General features: G+C 38.1%; 2 protein-coding genes across 2 annotated transcripts; both read right to left on the bottom strand.

The window, feature by feature from the left end:
• Window positions 1–2208: 2208 nt before the first annotated feature.
• LOC118028001 (uncharacterized) lies at window positions 2209–6856 on the bottom strand. Its single transcript, XM_035031502.2, has 6 exons — window positions 4863–6856; window positions 3639–4796; window positions 3245–3398; window positions 2871–3142; window positions 2602–2764; window positions 2209–2448 (listed from the first exon to the last, which is right to left on the bottom strand). Exons 1-6 carry the CDS (start codon window positions 6854–6856, stop codon window positions 2209–2211), a joined length of 3981 nt encoding a protein of 1326 aa, XP_034887393.2.
• Window positions 6857–16111: 9255 nt separating this feature from the next.
• Window positions 16112–19562, bottom strand: LOC118027997 (benzyl alcohol O-benzoyltransferase). The gene is made up of 2 exons (XM_035031499.2): window positions 18997–19562; window positions 16112–17407 (listed from the first exon to the last, which is right to left on the bottom strand). Exons 1-2 carry the CDS (start codon window positions 19537–19539, stop codon window positions 16442–16444), a joined length of 1509 nt encoding a protein of 502 aa, XP_034887390.1. The 5' UTR covers window positions 19540–19562; the 3' UTR covers window positions 16112–16441.
• Window positions 19563–20673: the final 1111 nt, after the last annotated feature.

The following is a 20673-nucleotide window of genomic DNA, read 5'->3' as shown; positions in this document are numbered from 1 at the left end:
GAAATGCTTTCCTCACCACGTAAGGCCCTCGTAGTTAGGTGCCCATTTACTCTGATCTTCTCCAGGTAAAGGTAATATTTTCTTTAGTACAAGATCTCCTTCGTGGAATCCTCGGAGATCGAACCTTCTTTTCATATGATTTAGCCATCCTTTCTTTGGTAGAGTTGATGATGACAGATCGCAGCTATCCTCTTTTCACTGATCAGATTTAGCTGTTCATATCTAACCTTTGCCCATTCTAACTCTTCCAGCCCAGAGTCTAACAACACTCTCAATGATGGGATTTTCCACATTCTAAAGGCATCACCGCCTCCATTCCATATACCAACATGTACGGGGTGGCTCCTGTTGAGGTTCGATACTGTGGTGCGATAATGCATGAAGGGCAAATGGCAACATCTCATGCCAATCGGACGATAGGTGACTACCATCTTCTGAATAATCTTTTTGACATTCTTGTTAGCAGCTTCTACGCACCATTCATCTTTGGTCTATATGGCGAAGAATTGGAATGCTTGATTTTTCCATTTAGTGCAGAGCTACTATTATCAATCTTGCCGTTGAAATTCTTGGCGTTATCGGTTATAATCTTTTCTGGTGGACCATACGACATATCAAATCTCTCTCAATAAAATTCTTTACCACTTTTTGCGTCACATGAGCAAATGACCCAGCTTCTACCCATTTTTGTGAAGTAAGTCGATAGCCACGAGAATAAACCTATGACCATTGCTGGCTTTTGGGTTTACTGGTCCGATCACATCAATTCCCCACATCGCGAAGGGCCATGGAGATGTTAAATTAAACAGAGGAGCTGGAGGAGCATTGATTTTGTCACTGTATACTTGGCACTTATGACATTTCCGGACATAATCGATACAATCCTTCTCTAATGTCATCCAGAAGTACCCAGCTCTTTATATCTTCCTGGCCATCACATGTCCACTAGCATGAGTTGAGCAAATCCCTTCATGGATTTCCCGTACCAGTACTTTTTACCTCAAATTTCATCCAAACATCTCAAACAAAGCCCCGTCAGATGATTTCTTATACAAAATCTCCCCATCAAGATAAAAATCCATTGCCATCCTTCTCAAGGTCTTCTTGTTGATTTTGGATGCCCCCATGGGATATGCTTGGTTTTGGATGAAATTCTTGATGATCATAGTACCACGGGTTTCCATCCATTTCTCTTTTCGACTGAGCAACAATGAGGCGGGGTCATTTCTGATATGATGTGTACTGGTTTGTACCTTGTGCCCAAAGTCTATCTTGGCCATAGATGCTAATGTGGCCAAAGCATCTGCAAACTGGTTCCCTTCCCTTCCCAGATGGGTGAACTCTATTTCCTCAAATTCTTTAGCTAGTTTAGACAGGTATTCTTGGTAAGGCCTTAACTTTCTCTTCTTTGGTTTGCCATTCTCCCTTTTACTTTGGCAAAATGATCAGCATTGAATCTCCATACACATCTATCTTTCTTATGTTCATCTCTAATGGCAGCCTCTAAACCAAGAAATGCAAGCTTCAATACTCAGCCGTGTTGTTGGTGCACCCGAACTGCAGCTTAACTGAAACCGGATACTGCTTTCTTATCAGGAGAGATTATCACTGCCCCCGCTCCGTTACCACATACATTTACAGGCACCATCAAAGTACATAACCCACCAATCTGATTTCTCTTCCTCGATTGTAAACACATCTTCATCGGGAAAGTCAAAGTTTTAACGGCTCATAATCCTTCATAGCATGGTCAGCCAGGTGATCGGGCAATAACACTCCCTTTCACGGCTTTCCTTGTCATATAATACTATGTCAATACTCAGCCAAAAGAACTTGCCATCTTGCAATTCGGGCTCGATAGATAAGGCTTTTCACAAATGTTCCTTAATTTGGGTTCTAACTTGGAAAATTAACCATGTAGTGTGATACAACATATACTGACGTAATCTCTTAGTAGCCCATGCTAGTGCACAACACAGCTTCTCAATCACAGTTATACCTAGACTCATATTCCGTGAACTTCTTGCTTAGGTAATAAATGGCCCTCTCCTTCCTTCCGGTTTCATCATGTTGCCCAAGCACACATCCCATTGTTGTTTCGGTTACTGTTAGGTATAAAATCAATGGCCTTTCTGGGACAGGAGGAACAAGCAAAGGTGGATTTAGCAAGTATTGGCTTGATTTTTATCAAAAGCTTTATATCACTCTTCATTCCAATATTCCAGGGTTCTTCTTCCTCAACAAACGAAAGATCGGGTCACAAGTCGCGGTTAAATGGGATATAAACCGAGCGATGTAATTCAACCTTCCTAAGAAACCTCTCACCTCCTTCTCACTCTTGGGGGGTGGCATAGATTGAATAGCTTTTACTTTCTCAGGATCCACTTCTATCCCTTTGTCACTCACCACAAACCCCAATAGCTTACCGGATTTCACCCCGAATGAACACTTTGCTGGGTTAAGCCTCAACTTATATTTCCTTAATCTTTCAAATAATTTCTTCAATATTTGGACATGATTCTCTCCCTCTTTAGATTTAGCAACCATGTCATCCACGTATACTTCAATCTCTTTGTGCATCATGTCGTGGAACAAAGTCACCATAGCCCTTTGGTAAGTGGCCCCAGCATTCTTTAAACCAAATGGCATGACTTTGTAGCAAAAGGTTCCCCATGGTGTTACAAAGGTTGTCTTCTCCCTATCCTCTGGCACCATTCTTATCTGATTGTAGCCTGAAAACCCATCCATGAAGGAATATGTGGAGCTGCGTGCTGCATTATCAACTAACATATCTATGTGTGGTAAAGGGAAATTATCTTTAGGGCTAGCCCGGTTTAAGTCCCTAAAGTCCACGCAAACTCTGATTTTACCTTCCTTTTTGGGTACCACCACTATGTTTGACACCCATTGTGGATACTTTACTACTTCCAAAAAAACCAGCGTCCCATTGTTTTTTCAAATTTCCGCCTTTTACTTTGATTAAGACCTCCGGATGAGTTCTTCTTAACCTCTGCTTAATCGGCTTGCATCCTTCCATCAGTGGTATTCTATGTACTACAATGTCTGTATCCAAACCAAGCATATCCTCGTAGGACCAGGCAAAGACATCCACATAATCTTTGAGCAGTGCAATCAATTCTTCCTTTGCTTCAGGGGTGATCAAAGTCCCTATCTTCAGCTCTCGCTTGATTTCTTCATTGCCTACATTTATGGTTTCAAGTTCCTCTTTAGCGGGCCTCCAAGCCTGTTCGTGTTGTTCTATTAATTTTGTGAATTCCCATATGTTTTCCTCCTCCCATTCCTCATCTTCTACAGCCACTATGTATTCTTTAAATTTTGGCCATTCATTCTCAATGTAAAGTGCAGGTGTTGTTGTGGAGGATCCACTTTCAGGGTTCCTGAAAGCGGAAGGTGATGTGTAAATGCATAGTAAGACATCAAGATGAATTTTGAAAATGCATGATCTCATTAAAAACAAAAGATTGGCTCACAACAAAAAAAAAATCCAATTGACATCTTGAGCCTCGATTGTCAACAGAAAAAAGGCAAACAACATAAATAAAAATATAATCCAACAAATCATTGTTGATTACATTTTAAAAACCAATGGAGCTTCTTGGGTCTCCCAATTCTGGAACTTCTCCCCTTCGGCTAGTTTTCGAACAAAAGTCTTGACGGTGACTTCTTCCAAAGTGTGGATGGTTAATTGTGGCAGCTCTTCAATCCTCCTTTCGGATTCAAATTTCTCAGCAATGTCCTTGACTTGATTTTCCTCCAGGGTGTTTATGTTCATTGAAGAAAGCTTCTGAAAGAGGTCTCCATGTCCCCCATCAGGTTGTATCACATAGGCGGCCTTTGGAAATGTAATCTTGATTGGAGGGATGGCTAAGTTTTCTTCTTCAGGCTTCCTTCCTTCAATCCTAGCCATTCTCTTCTCCCTTCTTGCACCAGCAGCTCGTTTGTAATCTTCTTTCTTGGGCTTATATCCAAGTCCAAACCTCTGTTCTGCAGCTTTCAATTTGATTATACCCATCCATTCAGGCCTTCCTTGCTCCATATCGTATGGGAAAGGAATCTTGTTTTTCAAAAAGCTTTTAGCGGCCATTTTAGTGGCTTCCGAGATTTCTGGCTTTCTCACCACAGTGTTCTCGGGCACCCACTCGGTATTCACAACCTCAAATGCATGAAGGTTTCCGTCCTTACAATCTTCTGCTTCAATGAATGGAACCGCCACATTTCTTACCATCGATATAGTCTCCTCAGCCTTAACAGTAACCAGGACACCGTTGGCAATGTACTTTAAACATTGGTGTAGCGAAGAGGTGACAGCTCCCGCAGAATGTATCCATGGCCTTCCTAACAGCATGCTATAGGAAGGGTGGATATCCATCACTTGAAGGGTTACTAGAAAGATTTGTGGACCCACAGCTAGTTCGACCTCAATTGACCCTATAACTGGCCTTGATGAGCCATCATACGCTCTCGCCGTTATCACACTGGGTTGCATATGTGAGGGATCTATCGACATTTCATCTAGCATATGCCTTGGTAACACATTCAGGGCCGAGCCGTTATCAATGAGAACCTTGCCGACGAGGCAATCTTTGCATCGGACCGTGACATACAAGGGTTTGTTATGTCCAGTTCCTTCAGCGTCAAGTTCATCTTCCGTGAAATACAAGTAATTGGCAGCATGAATCCTTCCTACTAGATGTTCCATAGTCTTTTGCTCAATATCTTGGGGCACATAGGCCTCATTCAATACTTTTTGCAAAGCATTCCGATGTGGCTCGGAGCTGAGTATTAATGACATAATGGAGATCTTAGCAGGGGTCTTCTTCAACTAGTCCACTATACTGTACTCACTATGCTTCATCAATTTCAGGAACTCATTTGTTTCTTCCTCAGTCACAGGTTTATTCACCTCAAACTCTTTATCAAGGTCCAGCACCTCTTTGCCTTTAGCCTTCCTTTGTCTTTCTAGTTCTTCAGGTGTGAAACAACGACCACTCCGAGTTAGCCCACTTATCTCAGTTCGGAACAGCGGCAAAGGAGTTTCGATATTCGAAGTATAACCATAATCTTCAGGCATCACTCCATAGTTTACTTTGCTTGCATATGAGGGCCTAGTTAATACCAATTTTGAGCGACCATTAATTGTTGATTGGATTCTACATTTCTCTATCATCTCTACCTCTTCATTGTCACTTACGGCCTCAATCCTTAACTCTCCTAGAGTTAGCATTCTTGCAACCTTTTGATGAAATTCAATGCATTCATCTATGTGATGCCCTTCCTTTTTATGGAAGGGGCAAAAGTTACTTTCCCTTATGCAGTACTCAGTTGTTTCTTCCAAATGTCCAGACTGCACCAACATCAAGTAAAGCTTGGCCATGGTCACTTTCAACACCCTCTTTTTGCTACTAATCTCCATGGTATTCACCCCTCCCCTACCATCAACATGTTTAGGTAAAGGGTTTGAATTCTGATTAGGTGAATCCTCAAAAGTGACCCATCCCACTTTGATCAGTTGTAACACCTTTCTTTTAAAAGCAAAGCAAGCCTCAATGCTATGGCCCGCGTGACCAGCATGGTATTCACAAGTCACCTCAGGGTTGTACCAGGCAGGGAAAGGTGGTTGCATGGGTGGTATGGGTAGGGGAGCTATCTGCCCAATACTTAACAGCTTGGCATACAACTCTTTTAAGGTTATTGGTAAAGGAGGTAGTTGTTCTTCTGATGGTTGCTTATCCTTTCTTTGGTAATTGTTGTGGTTATTTGCTGGGAATTTCATTTGATTGGGCTGGTTTGGAGTGGGGGGTTTGGAAAAGTTAATATTAGTGACTTGGGGGGTAGGTATTTGATAGTTTTTGCTTCTCCTTTCTAGGTTGTTCACCTTAATTTCTTTCTTCTTTCCAATGAAACCTCTCTTCTCTAGAGGTTCTGCAATTCTCCCACTTCGGATCCCTTGTTCAATCCTCTCGGCGATCCGCACGACATCATAGAAATGTTGTGCTGAACTACCCATAAGGTGTTCATAGTATGGAGCCCTGAAAGTATTGGCAAACAAAGTCACCATTTCTGTCTCTATCAGCGGAGGTTGCACATTGATAGCTTGGTCACGCCACCTTTGAGCATAAGTCCTTACGGACTCTTGAGTTCCTTTCTCCATGCTAATCAGACTGGTTCTATTAGGAGCAATCTCTAGATTAAACTTGTATTGCTTTAAGAAAGCGTCTGCCAAGTCTGTCCACTTCCTGATCCTAATATTGTCTAACCTCATATACCAACTGAGGGCCGATCCGGTCAGGCTATCCTGGAAGAAGTAAATTAACATTTTATCGTCGTGGATAACCTCTGCCATTTTATTATAGTAGGAGCGGAGATGGGTCTTCTGGCATTCCATCCCAGTATACTTAACAAACTCCGGCACTCTGAACTTCTTTGGAATCACAATATTAGGCACTAAACATACTTCAGAGGCCCTAATTAGGTCAAACAAATCATTTCCTTCAATTGCCCTTAGCCTCTCTTCTAGGGCAGTCCATTTATCATCTCCTTCATGATTAGAGCATTTAAAGTCATGTGGATCTTCGTTTGTTAAATCCATTGTAATAGGGATTTGGATGGGCCGAGCAGGACTCTGCTTAGTTGGTGTATTTGCCCCTATGTTTATAGGTGCGACAGGAATTTGAGCTGCTGCTGGTGCTTCATTAGGTTGAGTAGACGTTCCCTCTCCATCTTTAGCTCTCAATATCTGCTCTAACATACGGGTTAGGTGCGCCACATCATTCCGAACTCCTTCAAGTTCTCTTTGGTACTGAGCTTCTGGTTGTGACCTTTCTTCGTTTTCCATTCTTGTTCTTTGCCTAGTGTAGTGGACTTTGGAAGGGGACCTATGTTTCACGATCTGGCGTGCATATGATAAATTAAAAACAAAAATATGTGATGAGAATGTGATGCATATGTAATATGCATATTTTACGAGCTGATTCATGACTTTCGTAACCTTTAAGCAAGATTCCTGAGTTGACCCGATTACCATAAAGGAGGGTTTGCCAAGTTCTTATCATAGTGGCTTACCAAACCCATTAAGAAAGGAAATACGTCATGGACTTCTTATAAATAACAAAATTGCTCATACCAAACAATAATGGGAAAGAGAGTCCTATACATTGCTATCTCTAAAAAGCATTTCCTCTATTAGCTAAATCCCCAATAAAACAGGCCATGGCCCTCATGTATTCTTGATACTTTGAAGCATCATTTCCAACTTGGGTGGCTTGTTGTTGCAACCTTTCTGCATAACGGGCTACTTGCTCAACTTGTTTTGACATGTGTCTTATTCTGTCATGGAAGACGGTGTTATCTTCGATTATTGCTTCATTGCTGACTCCTAAGGCTTCGTTGCTTCTTTCCAACACTCGCACCATATCCTCTGACCGTGCCAACTTGTCTCTTATCCTCTGTAACTCTTCCTTTTCGATATCCAGCTCTGCCGTTTTGGAATTGATTTGAACTGCAAAGTTGTCCATGTAGTCTTGGCATTCTTGACGCTCTTGCTTAGCCTTACTCATTTCCTCTTCCATCTCGCAGTAGTGGCTTCTCAAATCCCTTAGCTCTTCTTCTCGTACCTCGATCTCCGATTGTAAAGCCATCATCCTTCCTTTTGAAGACTCAGCTCTCTTCTGGTAATCTCTCATGTCAGACTCAGCGGCCCTTCTCGCACTTCTTTCTTCCTCCAGTTGCACCGTGTATTGAGCTCTGACCTTCCTTTCTTCTTCTATGTCGAGCTTGGCTAGACGATTCTTCTCTTTTTCCACTTCTACTTTCTTTAAAAAAAGGCTTCTTCCCTTCTTCAAAGAATCCATCGTCTCCTTATCAACATTCACGCCTTTTGTTGACCTCTTAACCTTAGCCAACTCTTTTTCTGTTATCCCATTCTTTTTGACCAACTCATCGTAATCAGCTATTCGTCCCCTTAACTCAGCCTGGACCCCCGTTGTTATTTCTTCAGCTACCTCGGCCCTTTTCTGCCATTCATTTAGAGACATTAACTGCTTCTCTTGTTTTTCTAACCGCTGATTCAAGAAAACCCTTATCGTATTTTCCTCCTCTAGCTGGTTCTCTAACAGTTGTTGTCGCCCCTTACTTTTGCTGAGTTCTATTCTACACTACTCTAGCTGCTGTCTTAGATCTTCCTCATCATCCATTCTTTTTCTTTTATGTGGTTCTATCGTTGCTTCCGACTGTTCTTGTGTAGAGAGACCCTTTACTTCAGAAGAATCTTCATTCCTCCAAACTGTGTAATTCTGGCTGAATGAGGTTTCAAAACTGCTTCCTTCTTCCCTTTTCACCTTCAAGGGTCTTTCCCAATCCTGTCGGATAAACTCCATTTCTTCAGTGAATGGTTGGTGCTTGAATAAACCAAAAAAATCAGCTAATCCCAAGGTTCTTGGTGTATATTGCATTCCGCCTAACTGCCTTGTTACAAGGGATGGCGCATAGCTGATGTAACCGGTTACACCAATCAAAGGCACCCATATCTTGCTTCCACAGCTCATTGTGCAAATAGCGTTGTTCATCCATGGTGCTTTCCACTTGAAGTTGCTCCTTGGCAACGCTGCATACTTATCTCTCCATGTCTTCTCATCCCAATTCTTCCAAGTCTCATCTATGGTAATCTTTAACGGTCGCAAGTCAAACCACCAAAAGTTGTTGAAGATGTCTCTTGGTGCTTCGATATGACTGATTATCCATAGGTACAACATAGGGATGCAGCATCTCATAGCTCCTTTTCCATGTGTTCGGCAGTGATTTAGAGATAACATGGTTTCCCCCAAAATGGCTGAGGAAGGATTGATCCGATCATGCTCATATTCGACGAAGACACTTGCTGCTTCTAAACTGATGACCCCGGTTTCAGAAGGGAACAACACTAGTCCAAAAATGGCGAAGGCCACCAACCTATATCGTTCGTCTCCCATCTTGCCTTCTTCGACATTTTTCCTCATTCGGGCTTCAATGACCTTCCATTTAAAACCCCCTTCGGCTGACTTTCCTAAGCATAATAAACTGACTACTTCCAAAGCTGTGTCTTCAAATCTGCGTCGGTGGTAGATCCTGTGGTTGGCATTTGGAAAATCCAGAATTCTCTCATACTCTTCCAAGGTGGGTGTCATATCGATGTTTCCAAAGGTAAAACACCGATAACTAGGATCCCAAAAATTCAGAAGGGCTTTGATCGCCGCTGCTTGTACAGGCAACCTCATTATTTGTGCAATTCTCCCATATCGCCTTTCAAACAATGTCTCGTCAACATATTCCATGACAGGCAATAACTTTCCTAAGTCGTTTACCATGTGATTTACCTTGGTAATGCATGGTAACCCACTAGCATCGATTCTTGGGCATTTTCCTTCGGCAATCTGAGCCAACTCGGACTCTTGTCCATATTCTTGGAAAGAGAGGTACTTAGTCATGATTTCAGCTCAAAACCTGAGTTGATGAGTTTAACAATTAATCATGATGCAAATGAAAATAAAATTCATAACCTAAAGACAAGCTCTATTTATTACGTGAGAGTGGGTAGTTTTTCTATCTGGTCTCGAAGGGTCTCATATCTGCCCAGTGACGTTCTTCGTAAAGAAGTATGGGGGCGTTGCTAGGAACAGTTAAGACACGTATGCCCACCATTACCAAGCAGGCACTCAGATATGAGTTGGGTGTTTCACGCATTTAAACCCTGACCAATAGTCCTAGGGTAAATCGCTAATTCCCCACTTAACTTAAAGCTTGTGTGTGCTTTTCAAAATTAAGGCAAGTGATGCATGAGACAATTATATACAATGTATAAATAATACGCGTAAAATAAATAAAAATAAAAAAATATATATGCAAATAAACGGAAAGGAATATTAACACACAAAAACACAAACAAATCAGACAAAAACAAAGCTTAGTCTACAAGATCCCCAGTGGAGTCGCCATTCTGTCGCACCCCCCAAAAAAATCCATCTTGCGGGTTCGACTGGCGAAATTTTTATTTTTTGTTTGGTTCTTTGGAGTCGCCACCTAGTATTTTGGTCACTAGAAACCCTAACTGGTCTCAGAGGTCGGGTATGGAGACTAGTTGCGTAAAGGGAAGGTATTAGCACCCCAAATACGCTCTACCTAAGGTAAGCTGCATTGTTTTATTGTCTGATAAAAACTAAAGTGTTATTGTACTTCTAGTCGTTGGTCTGTCTATGGTTCAAGAAAAATCCTCCTCGGTAAGAAGGTCTTTTATCTTATCGGGTAAAATCCTAACCGTTCTAACGTCTATACCAAATTTTATTAATAATATTTAGGAATACGTTTTACGTATAAATTCGTAATCCCAAATACTAAAAGAAAACATAAAGATTTTTTTAGAATTTTTGAAATATTGGCCTAGTTCTCATGGCTTCAATAAACTGGTTATTAAAGCCAAAATGCATGCTAATACATATATTGTTTTGAAAATTTCCTTTGTTGTGTGAAAATATGATATTATAATATTTATATATATATATATTGGAGAGACTAGGCTGTATTTTAAAACAAAAACAATTTTTTTCGAAAATATTATTTTTTTATGCTTTTGACGAAAATCAGGTATTTTAATACCGAGCTTGTATCTTTACGGTATAAAAATACAACCCAATATTAATCCACTTTGATAAAAATATGCAGAAAAATCAACAACATTTTTAGGGACTCTTTAGAAATTTTTTTGAAAGCAAAAACATTTTTTATTCTGAAAAATCTTTGATGTTTTGACGAAAACCGGGTATTTTTAACACTGGTTTTGTATCTTTACAGTATAAAAAATACAAACCAACATTGAACCACTTTGACAAAAATATGCAGAAAAATCAACAATATTTTTTTTAAGATTTTTCAAAATATTTTTTTATTATTATTATATTTTTTATATATATATACATATATATACACATATTATAACATATTATATATATATATAATTCGGGCTGGGCCGGCCCAAATAAACGGGCCGGACTCAGCCCACACAAAGAAAGGTTGGGCCGAATTCGGCCAGACTGGGTTGGGCCGATATCGGCCCAACAGGCCATCATGCTTTCTTCTGGTCTGGGCCGGACCCGGCCCAGACCTAAAGACTGGGCCAGAACCGGTCTGGCCCAGGAGAGAAAAAAAAATGAAACGGGGAGGGGAATTAATTTTCCCCTCCCGTCCTCCTGCATGCAATAGGATTATGCATGCAGGAGGAAGACGCTGCTAAAACAAAGGCAGGGGGGAAGAGGACGTTACCTGGCGTGGAGGAGGCGGTGCTGCGGTGGCTCTGCGGTGGCGTGGCTTCGTGGACGGCGGCGAGAAGTTTCTTCCTCTCTCCTCCCTTCTCCCTGTTTCGGTTCTCTCTTTCTTCGGTCTCCTCTCTCTCTCCTCCCTTCGGTTTTTTCTTTCTGTTTTCGGTTTTTTTTTTCTTGCTTTCGGTCTGTTTCTGTTATCCCCTCTCCTTCGTGCGTTATTTCTCTTCTCCCTCTATCCTCGGGTCTCTCTCTCTCTCTCGGCCTCTCTCTATTTATAAGAAAAAAAGGAACCGGCGTGCCTTTTGTTAGTGCGCCTTCAATCACGCAACGGCTGGTCGGCCATTGATGCTTTCGGTGGTGGTGGTGGGGGCGAGGAGAGAGAGGCGGGAAGTTTTGAAAAAAAGCAAAAAATGGTTTTGTCTCTGTTTCTGTTTATGCGGGGGAAAGGAAGAAGATGAACAGTGTCGTTCAAAACGACACCGTTCTGATCTTTACTTTTTTTTTTTTATATGAAACGGCGTCGTTTTGGATAAAACGCGCCGTTTCATTTAAATGGGTCAAACTTCAAATCAGTCCTCCGAACTCGGTCCCCGCCCCTCTTGTTGGCCGCCTTTTTCACTTTGGTCCTTGGCCTCTGATTTTCACAATTTAGCCCTCAATTGATTAATAATCTTTCAATTTCTTCAATTAAGCCCCTGAAACAAATCCAAACAGCCCCCTCTATCTTTGCGCCTTCTCCAAATTGGTCCCTGGTTTCGGATTTTCACAATTAAGTCCCTAATTGGCCCTTAAACTTCAATATTTATGCAATTAAACCCTGATTTGACCCAATAAATTCTAAAAAAATATATTTTGGCCCCAGAACTTAAATTTCTTCAAATTAAAGCCCAAATTGACTTAAAAATCAATTTTTCTTGCAATCAAAACTTCTATAAATTCAAATAAAAATCCAATTAAGTCCATAAACATCCAAATTTGGGCTTTTCTCCTCAAAATTCAAATTTTCCTTCTCAATAGGGCTTTCATCCTTCAAGAATATACTGTAAAAAAATCAATCCTTGTATTTTTAAATTCCTTGACCAATTTTCTGACTGTTTCCTGAGCGCTTCTGCCTCCTGTTATTTTTTCTAAACTCTTTTGGCTATTTATTTTATTTTTTATGGGGACCCAAAAATGGGTTACAACAACCACACCGCAATATCATTGATAAAACTTAAAACGGACCCTTTAAGCAAGCTATTAATTATTTCAAAACAACACATGTAATTCGGTAATTCCATAAAGTTTTAACAATTTATATTACAAACGAATACAATCTTACAAAATCTAAAACAAACCATAACAGGTATAAAATTAATTATACATTCATATACTACAAGTTTGTTTGAGAAATAACAATAAAACATGTACATTTACTAACAAAATACATATACTAAAAAAACAATAAAATTGATATTTAAATGTTAAAATTTAAAAAGATAGAATTACTTATAAAAATTGATAAAATCAGTCGGCAAATTAGAAAATGGATGTTGCGACCACAAAACTTGTTGTGCTGAGATGAGGGAAATTTTTGTTTGGGGGCTGGTTGTTGCAGATGGGGAGAGTTGTGATTAGAAAGAAGAAGGAGAAATAGGGGAGGGGAGGGTCGGCAAGCAGGGAATTATATTAACTTTTTCCGTTGGTGAGTCCGTTGGCTATTCTGACGAAAAAATCGACACGTCACCGTACGGATCCGCCATTTCAAATATGTCGGTGATTCCGTCGGTATTTTTAACGGCGAATCGGTCACGTCACTGTACGGGCCTATCGTTTTGAATCCGTTAGTGATTCTGTTTGAAAAAGCCACCCCACCAAACCTCCACGTCAGCAACCCGTCTTTTTTTTTTTTTAATTCTGAATTTTCCATCCGTAATTCATTCGGTAACTACTGAAGGATAGTGTCCGTCGGTAGTTACCAACTGAATTACTCCGTCAGTAGTTATCGACTGAATTACGGATGAAAAAAGTTTCGTCGGTAATTTTGACATCAAATTACCAACATAAATATTCTGTCGGTAAATCCATTGCTATTAAACGAATTTCTAGTAGTGGGTGTCTACGCACACACACAAGGAGGGGTCACTAAAAAGAAGTAAGGAACATACACAAAAAAAACCTAGATACATCTTTCTAACCAGAGCCACCCAATAAACCCCCCCCCTCCCTAACAAGAGCCCTTTTGTATTTTTGCTAACTTTCCCCACCATATCTCTCTCAATACATGCCTCCATCTTCCTTATCGAACTATCTTCTCCAGAAACGCACATGAGCCGCCAGCCTAACTTCCAAACTCTCCTCTCATAGCCTGCCACAAATATACCCACAACCCTTCACCCTTCACCATCCAGCCATGAAAACCGCAAAGGAGGAACCCAAACCAACAACCCGGAAACTATTCCAGATCCAGAAAGATGATCGTCGTGATGTTGCACACTTGCAAAAATTATCTCTTTCTTTTTTAGTTGTTTTTTTTTTTAGTTGTTTTTGGAAGGGGTTTGCAATGTTTAAATCAATACCTCCACTTCAATTTTTATTTTTATCTTTATTATCTCTTTATCTTCTTTCCTTTTTTGGATTATTTTTTCAATTTGTTTTAAATATCAACGTGTATGAAAAGCATAAAGGTTGATTTTTTAATGAAATAGCTTAAAATTGGACAAATCACATAAAAAATGCATTTTTGGAAATATTTGATTTTTAAATAAAATATATGATAAAAGAGGGTCAAAATTAGATTACATCAAATAACAATGGTTTTTTTTAAATAATTTATAAAATTATTATTTTTTTATTTCATGTTCTTAACAAAAAAAAGTTAAGTGCAATTATTAATTTTTTATTAAAAATCCAGAAAGTGTTATCCAGAATTGAGAAACGAAAAAACATTTTTCTTTGTAAAAACTTCAATTTTTTCTTTGAGTGGAAACCATTTTTTATTAAATAATTTTTTAAAATATAAACAAACATTAAAAAAATTTAAAAAAATAATTTTGAGAAGAGTGTTTTCCATGAAATATAGCCCTCCTTAAGACTAATACGGTTTTTCATCAACAACTGTGAGAGGAAGAGAAGGCAAAATAATAGAGAGAAAGGAGCCAAAAGTGACGGAAAGAGCCGATGGATTCGGCAATCTTAAAAGTAGGAGACCGAAAGAAAGGCAATGACGACAAGAAATAATAGGAAGCTTTTCTGATGTTTTCCCACACTGTTTTGCCAAGGTCACAAATTACCATACACATGACGTTCTTTTTTTTATATCATTGAGAGAGAAAAAAAAGAAAGGAAGATGGTAATTGTATTTAAATGTTTTTTTTTTAAAAAAATCGTAAAGTGAAATAATTTATAATCAAAATTTAGGGTAAGGATAATTTTTAAATGATGAGTTTGTTTGTCATTGTAATACTAGATGTTTTTAAAATATTTTAATTTATCATCACAAATTAAACATTTTAAATTTTTACAAAAATATTTTTCAATCATATTTAATTAAGTGGTCCAACTAGAGACATGAGCAGTCATAGATAATTATGTGATGATATCCTTTCGACGAGATAAGAGAATTTCTGTTCTTATTTATTATTCTAATACTCTCTTTTCCTTTTTTAATTTTTTAATTAAATATTAATTAAAAAATATTAATTTAAAGATATAAATTAAATATTAAATTAAAGAAATAATTAGAAAATAAAATAGAAGTATGAAAATGAGTAACAATCCCCAGTACAAATTGGTACGATTCAATTCAACGTTTTATTCATTCGAGTTTGATTGTGTCATAAAATAATACCATGTCGGCAAAAAAAAAAAAACAAGAAAAGAAAGCGTGCTATTATTTATTATCTTCATTCTCTTATTTTCTCTCTAGTTCTCATGCTTTTAACACTGGAAAATCTAATGCTTCTTTAGGTCACTACTTTTGCCTACTCTCTCTCAATTATCTTACCATCTCTTCCTTTTAAAAGTACTTGATGCAGAGCAGTAATAGTGTAAATGCTATGTGGTTTTGCCTGTTTAGATCCTTTTTATTTTTATTTTTCAATTTTTTTTTTAAATTAATGTTTATATATATATATATATATTTTCAGATTATCTTGGGCGTGGCCCTTCAACCTTTCTCTAGACTAAGTCTATGTTTCCTCTATGGCTCATTCGAGCTCTCTAAGTTAGGTTCACTTTATCATATATTCACGCTTCACGTGAGGGATGTTAGAATCCCACATTAAAGAACACAATATTATTAAGTCCCTTGGAAATCCTCACTGCCATGAGAATGAGATTAATAAACACAAAAAAAATAAAATAATGATGGTAGTAATATTCGGCAATGTCTGAGAATTATTTAATTAATTTATTTCAGCATCTCAAGCCAGAAGATAATACTTCGACGATGTCTAAGAATTAGTTAATTAATTTCCTTCAGCATCTCAAGTCAGAAGATAATATTTCGACAATGTCTAAGAATTATTTAAATAATTTCCTTCAGCATCTCAAGTCAGAAGATAATATTTCAACAATGTCTAAGAATTATTTAATTAATTTCCTTCAGCATCTCAAGCAGAAGATAATATTTTGACAATGTCTAAGAATTATTTAATTAATTTCTTTCAGCATCTCAATTCAAAGAATTAGTTAAAATTTTGATTTATAAAACTAGTTCTGGAAATAGTCTTGCTGTAAGGAGAAAAAAGAAAGAAAGAAAGAAAGAAATAGCCATTGTTGACCCCAATTAAAAAACAATTGATGGGAAGAAACAATGAAGATGATGATACCATGATAACAAATTTAAAGAAAATTATAGAACACTGATAAGACTTTATACATGTAATTTATAAGCAATTGGAAACCCTACAGAACACATTCACTCTGTTGACTTACTTTCATGACAAGTAATCCCTATTCGATCAACCATATATATAACACCAGGAAGGGATAAGGAAGGGATAAGACCTGCCAGTATTTATTTAACCACAATTTCTTAAAGAAAGCAGATGCTAATCCAATCTTGTTGCACGACCTGCTGAAAGTTCAAACCATGGATGTCCACTTCAAAGCTCAATATGGAGACAATCTCAAGTGGGAATAAAAATATATCAAAGCCTGTGTCTTATAGGGAGAGTCGCGTGGTGTTGTGCTGGACCACTATCTGGATCGTGCTTAGTCAACTCCTCGAATAGCATTGCAAATCTTTCCATAACTGGTGCACGTAAGGAGATCAGAACCATGACTCCACGCTCTCCTTTCTTGTTTCTATAGGGTAAGTAATAGGTTCCAGAATTATTAATGTCATCAGGCATGGCCTTAGATGGTCCGGTATAAACTGGCTTACCCCAGCCATAATCCACCTGATCGAACCCAACACTTGTTAAATCTGACACAACATATGACTGTAACCCCTTAGGCAGGCCCTTGGTAATCTCTATGAAATCGGCCAACGATCTTATGTACTCCTCAGTGATCTTGTTCTTGGCTTGCCTTATCAGCTCCAGAGCATACCCTAATGAGTTCAAACAAAGCTTCCTAGCACTGGTTATAGCTGCTGGCAATGCCAGCACGTTACCATAATAACCCTTTGGTAACGGAGGGTTGAATTTGGAACGTGCATTGACGAGCATACAAATGCGCATCTCCTCATTAGGGCTTGCTTGAGATGCTATGGCATGGCATCTCCATAAGCAAGCGGTTATTATTTCAAACTTGGAACATGGGTGTAAATGAGGAGGAATCCATTTACGAATGTTGGATAATTCATTAGGGCCGATGATGAAACAGCGGTGGGCTGCACCGTCAGTGCTACCGCGAAATTCAGGAACGTTGAGCTCGCTAGGATCCACAACAAGATCATGATGATCGCCATATTCGTTGTGTGTGCAAGTAACACGAGGTGGATTCCTAGCACAAAGGAGTTCTCTTTGCCACACAGGTAGAATTGAAGGGGCTTGAGCACCTCGTGAGATCTCACCTATGGCACTCAATAGCTGAACTAGGCCAATTGCATCACTCATTGGGTGATTAAGACGGAAGCCAAGTATAAAACCACCACACTTCAAGCGTGTTATCTATCAAAATACATTAAGAAAATCACTAGTATTTTATTATAATGTGATTACTGGAGTGTAATATAGCACAATGTCAACAAACAACAAACATTTTATTTTCTGTTAAATTACATAAATATTATATACGAACACTAGCTGAGATTTGACAAATCTTGTGATGGGGGAGCGGCCGGGGGCAAAGATCTTCTTCTTGCTAGTGTGATAATATAAATTTGATTTATATATTTGAATCCAAAAATAAGTCAAACTAAGAAAAAATGGATTAGCTGTCATTTTCTTCGATGTGAGAACACACCGAATTAGTGGATATATCTTAGGATACGTAACGTATCACATAAAGATTAAAGAAGAACGATAAAACAAGAAAAGGTCAGAGGAAAAAAAAATAGAAAGGAGAAAAGAACAGAATGCCGTCAAGAAGAAGGAAAAGAGAACAGAGAGTATGATTGCATGCTGAGAAGCCATCGAAGAATGAATTTTTGAAATTAGAATAATTTCAGTTAAAAAAATAATATAAATTATAATTTGAAATATAATATAATAATTTAAACTATTGGGTTAAAATAATTTATTGGTAAGATATTAAAATCTTGATGACCAAGCGATCACGAGTTAAAATTTAATCTTTTCATTTATTTGATAAAAAGTAAAAATACTAGTGTGAACCTATACAAATTTTAAATTAAAGAGATTTTACTTGAGAGATATATTAAAAAATAATATAAATTATATTTTAAGATTTAATAATTTAAACTATTTATTAAATTGAAATGATTTTCTTAACGTTTTCGAAGGTCACTCTTCCCCACGTCAAGTCTCTCATCTGAAAATAGATAATATTAAAACGATGAAAACTAGCCTTACCAAGGATATTATCACTTGCTGGGAGCATAGAAAAAAGGGATTGATAGGATATGTTTAGAGGAAATCAGCTAATTGATAGGATGGGCTCGGTGGGAGTGTATTGGATCCATGGCGAGCCATGTCCCCTCCTTGTCCTTGAGACTCCGGTACTAATGGTATTACTATTTAGGGATGTCATATATAGTCTCACCATAAATGAGATATTTTGAGTTTGAGTCTGTTTGGTGCCGAAATGTTTTTATATGAGTAGAAGGCAGTGAAAACTGAGGAATTCAGTATACTCATACAAAGTCTAATATTTTTATATATATGATTTTGAGATTTATAATTTATTTTATAGATTTAATTTCATGGCGTTTTAATTTATGAGTGCATATTATTTAAGATTTTAATAATGATATTTTAAAAAGATATCAAGATTTAATCTAAGTATGTAGGTGGATGAAAACCTCCATCTAACCTAACTTGGGTGGTGGGTATTAAAAAAACCCACCTAGGTTCAGTCCTATCCAACTATTTGCCCAGAACCAAAAAAAAAAAATTATTGCATGCTAAAAGAACCCAGGTGCCAAAAAAATAATTAGAAAGGGAAATATAAAGATTACTCAACGTTTACCCCAATAGCAACAGAACTTGTCATCAAATTTTCTAACCTAGCCATTTCCCAAGAAAAGAAGAGGAAGAAAAAAGGCAACACTACCTTGTTTATAATAATAGATAAGTACCTGAATGATCAGCAACGGGGTATTGATGATTCCTGCTGACCCTGGGACATTGTAAAGAAGTTCCTCAGCACAAGGGAACGGAGGCTGAATTGGATCACCAAACTGCTCAAGTGTGCCATCAGCATCAGCTTCAATGAACAAGACACCCTCTCCTGTACAATCTACTACAAGCTTGTTTTCTGGCTCCTGTCTAATCCTCCCCGCGTAAGGATAATAATACACAAGTGCCTGTGCAATTCCCTCTCTTATTACCTTCACAGGATCTTTCCCTTGCATGGACGGGTTGTGTGCATAAAAGTTGTAATGTGGTGATTGAAATTGTAGGTATAGTTGGCGATCGATATCAGAAAGTGGTTTAGATTCATGGGGTGTGGGTTTAGCTGGTGCAACCAGTTCTGGCTCGCACCTTCGCACATTAAATGCTAAGGAAGTAGGAGGTGGCATGGCAAAGAAACAGCCAGAAATCAAACGGTACTGGCTATGGCACCGAGGCTGGAGTACTCGAGAATATGCGGGCTCAAAATGGGATGCGTGCTCTTCCATACTTGTCCAAATTTATAGTAATATTTGCTGTCGTCAGTAGGTGAACGAAAGCAATGCTTAAGCATATTGTTAATGCAGTGATTAGGATGTAAAGTGACTTTTCGTTCAGTGACGTGTTAACTTGTGTATCCAATCCACATAATCATTTTAAATAATTTCCGAGGTCAAGTAGGTGAATTTATCCTTCGGTCCCTTTTTATTTACTTAATTACTCAAAGAATCTTCATTGCTCTTTAGTATGGATTTTTTTTTTTTTAAGATTTATGGAAGAAAATATTTTTTATCATAAATGAAAATTTTAAATTAAAATGGTAATGGAGATCCTTTAAAGTAGAGATGGATGAACGAAGGCCTTCTAATCTTCATACCCACATCTGCTTCTATTGAAAGCAATTTTTAATTTTTCTTGATCATTGTCTAAATTTTCTTCAGGACGTACAGGCGAGGATTCTTTCTTTATAAAAAAGCTTAGAAGACTCAGCTCTCCACTACCCATATCTTTTCTCTCAATTATTGATATGCTAAAACAAATTCAATTATGACTAGTCCAGCCCTTTAAAAACTGAAATTAAACTCGCTATATTATAGCTGAACCAATAATCTATATAAAGTCAAAGAAAAACTGTAATTTCAATCCAGTTATACTTAATAAAAACAAAATATTTTATTTTAATTAGACTTATTACGGGTTCAATTCAAAAAAATTAGGTGGTCATGGCAGCAAATTTCTTGTTGTACCGACTGGTCCAACATGGGGTTAAAAACACAAGTTTATATAAACCGTATAGTTGAAAATAACATAATGATTTAGGTTGGCCTTAGCTAACCTTTTCTATTTATATTTGTGTGGCAGAACACGACAGTAATCGTAAGGATTACAACATTGGAATAATCCTACATTAATTTTCTATTCAGAGATGTACATGCCATACATTCTATAATATGCCCCCTTAAGCTAAGGGTGGAGGATCGACCCGAAGCTTGAGCCTGAAACCAGCAAAAGACGCAATGGAAAGTGGTTTGATGAAGACATCAACAAGTTGATCTCGAGAAGGGATAAAGCGAATCTGAATTTCCTTCTTCGCAACCCGGTCGTGGACAAAATGATAATCTACCTCAACATGCTTAGTACAA

The sequence above is a fragment of the Populus alba genome, chromosome 1 (genome assembly GCF_005239225.2).
Source record: "Populus alba chromosome 1, ASM523922v2, whole genome shotgun sequence".
NCBI classification, from domain to species: Eukaryota; Viridiplantae; Streptophyta; class Magnoliopsida; order Malpighiales; family Salicaceae; genus Populus; species Populus alba.
Note: the sequence above shows the minus strand (reverse complement) of the source record. Positions and strands in the feature narration are given on the sequence as shown.

Bases quoted from the DNA above. Each gene is read 5' to 3' on its own strand.
- LOC118028001 (XM_035031502.2), bottom strand. From the start codon at position 6,856: ATGGAAAACGAAGAAAGGTCACAACCAGAAGCTCAGTACCAAAGAGAA. The intron at 2,765-2,870 runs GTAAAATCAGAG...TGCAGCACGCAG, and splicing joins GGTGGTACCCAAAAAGGAAG to CTCCACATATTCCTTCATGG. The intron at 2,449-2,601 runs GTGACTTTGTTC...AACCCAGCAAAG, and splicing joins CCACTTACCAAAGGGCTATG to TGTTCATTCGGGGTGAAATC.
- LOC118027997 (XM_035031499.2), bottom strand. From the start codon at position 19,539: ATGGAAGAGCACGCATCCCATTTTGAGCCCGCATATTCTCGAGTACTC. The intron at 17,408-18,996 runs GTACTTATCTAT...GTATTTTGATAG, and splicing joins CCCCGTTGCTGATCATTCAG to ATAACACGCTTGAAGTGTGG.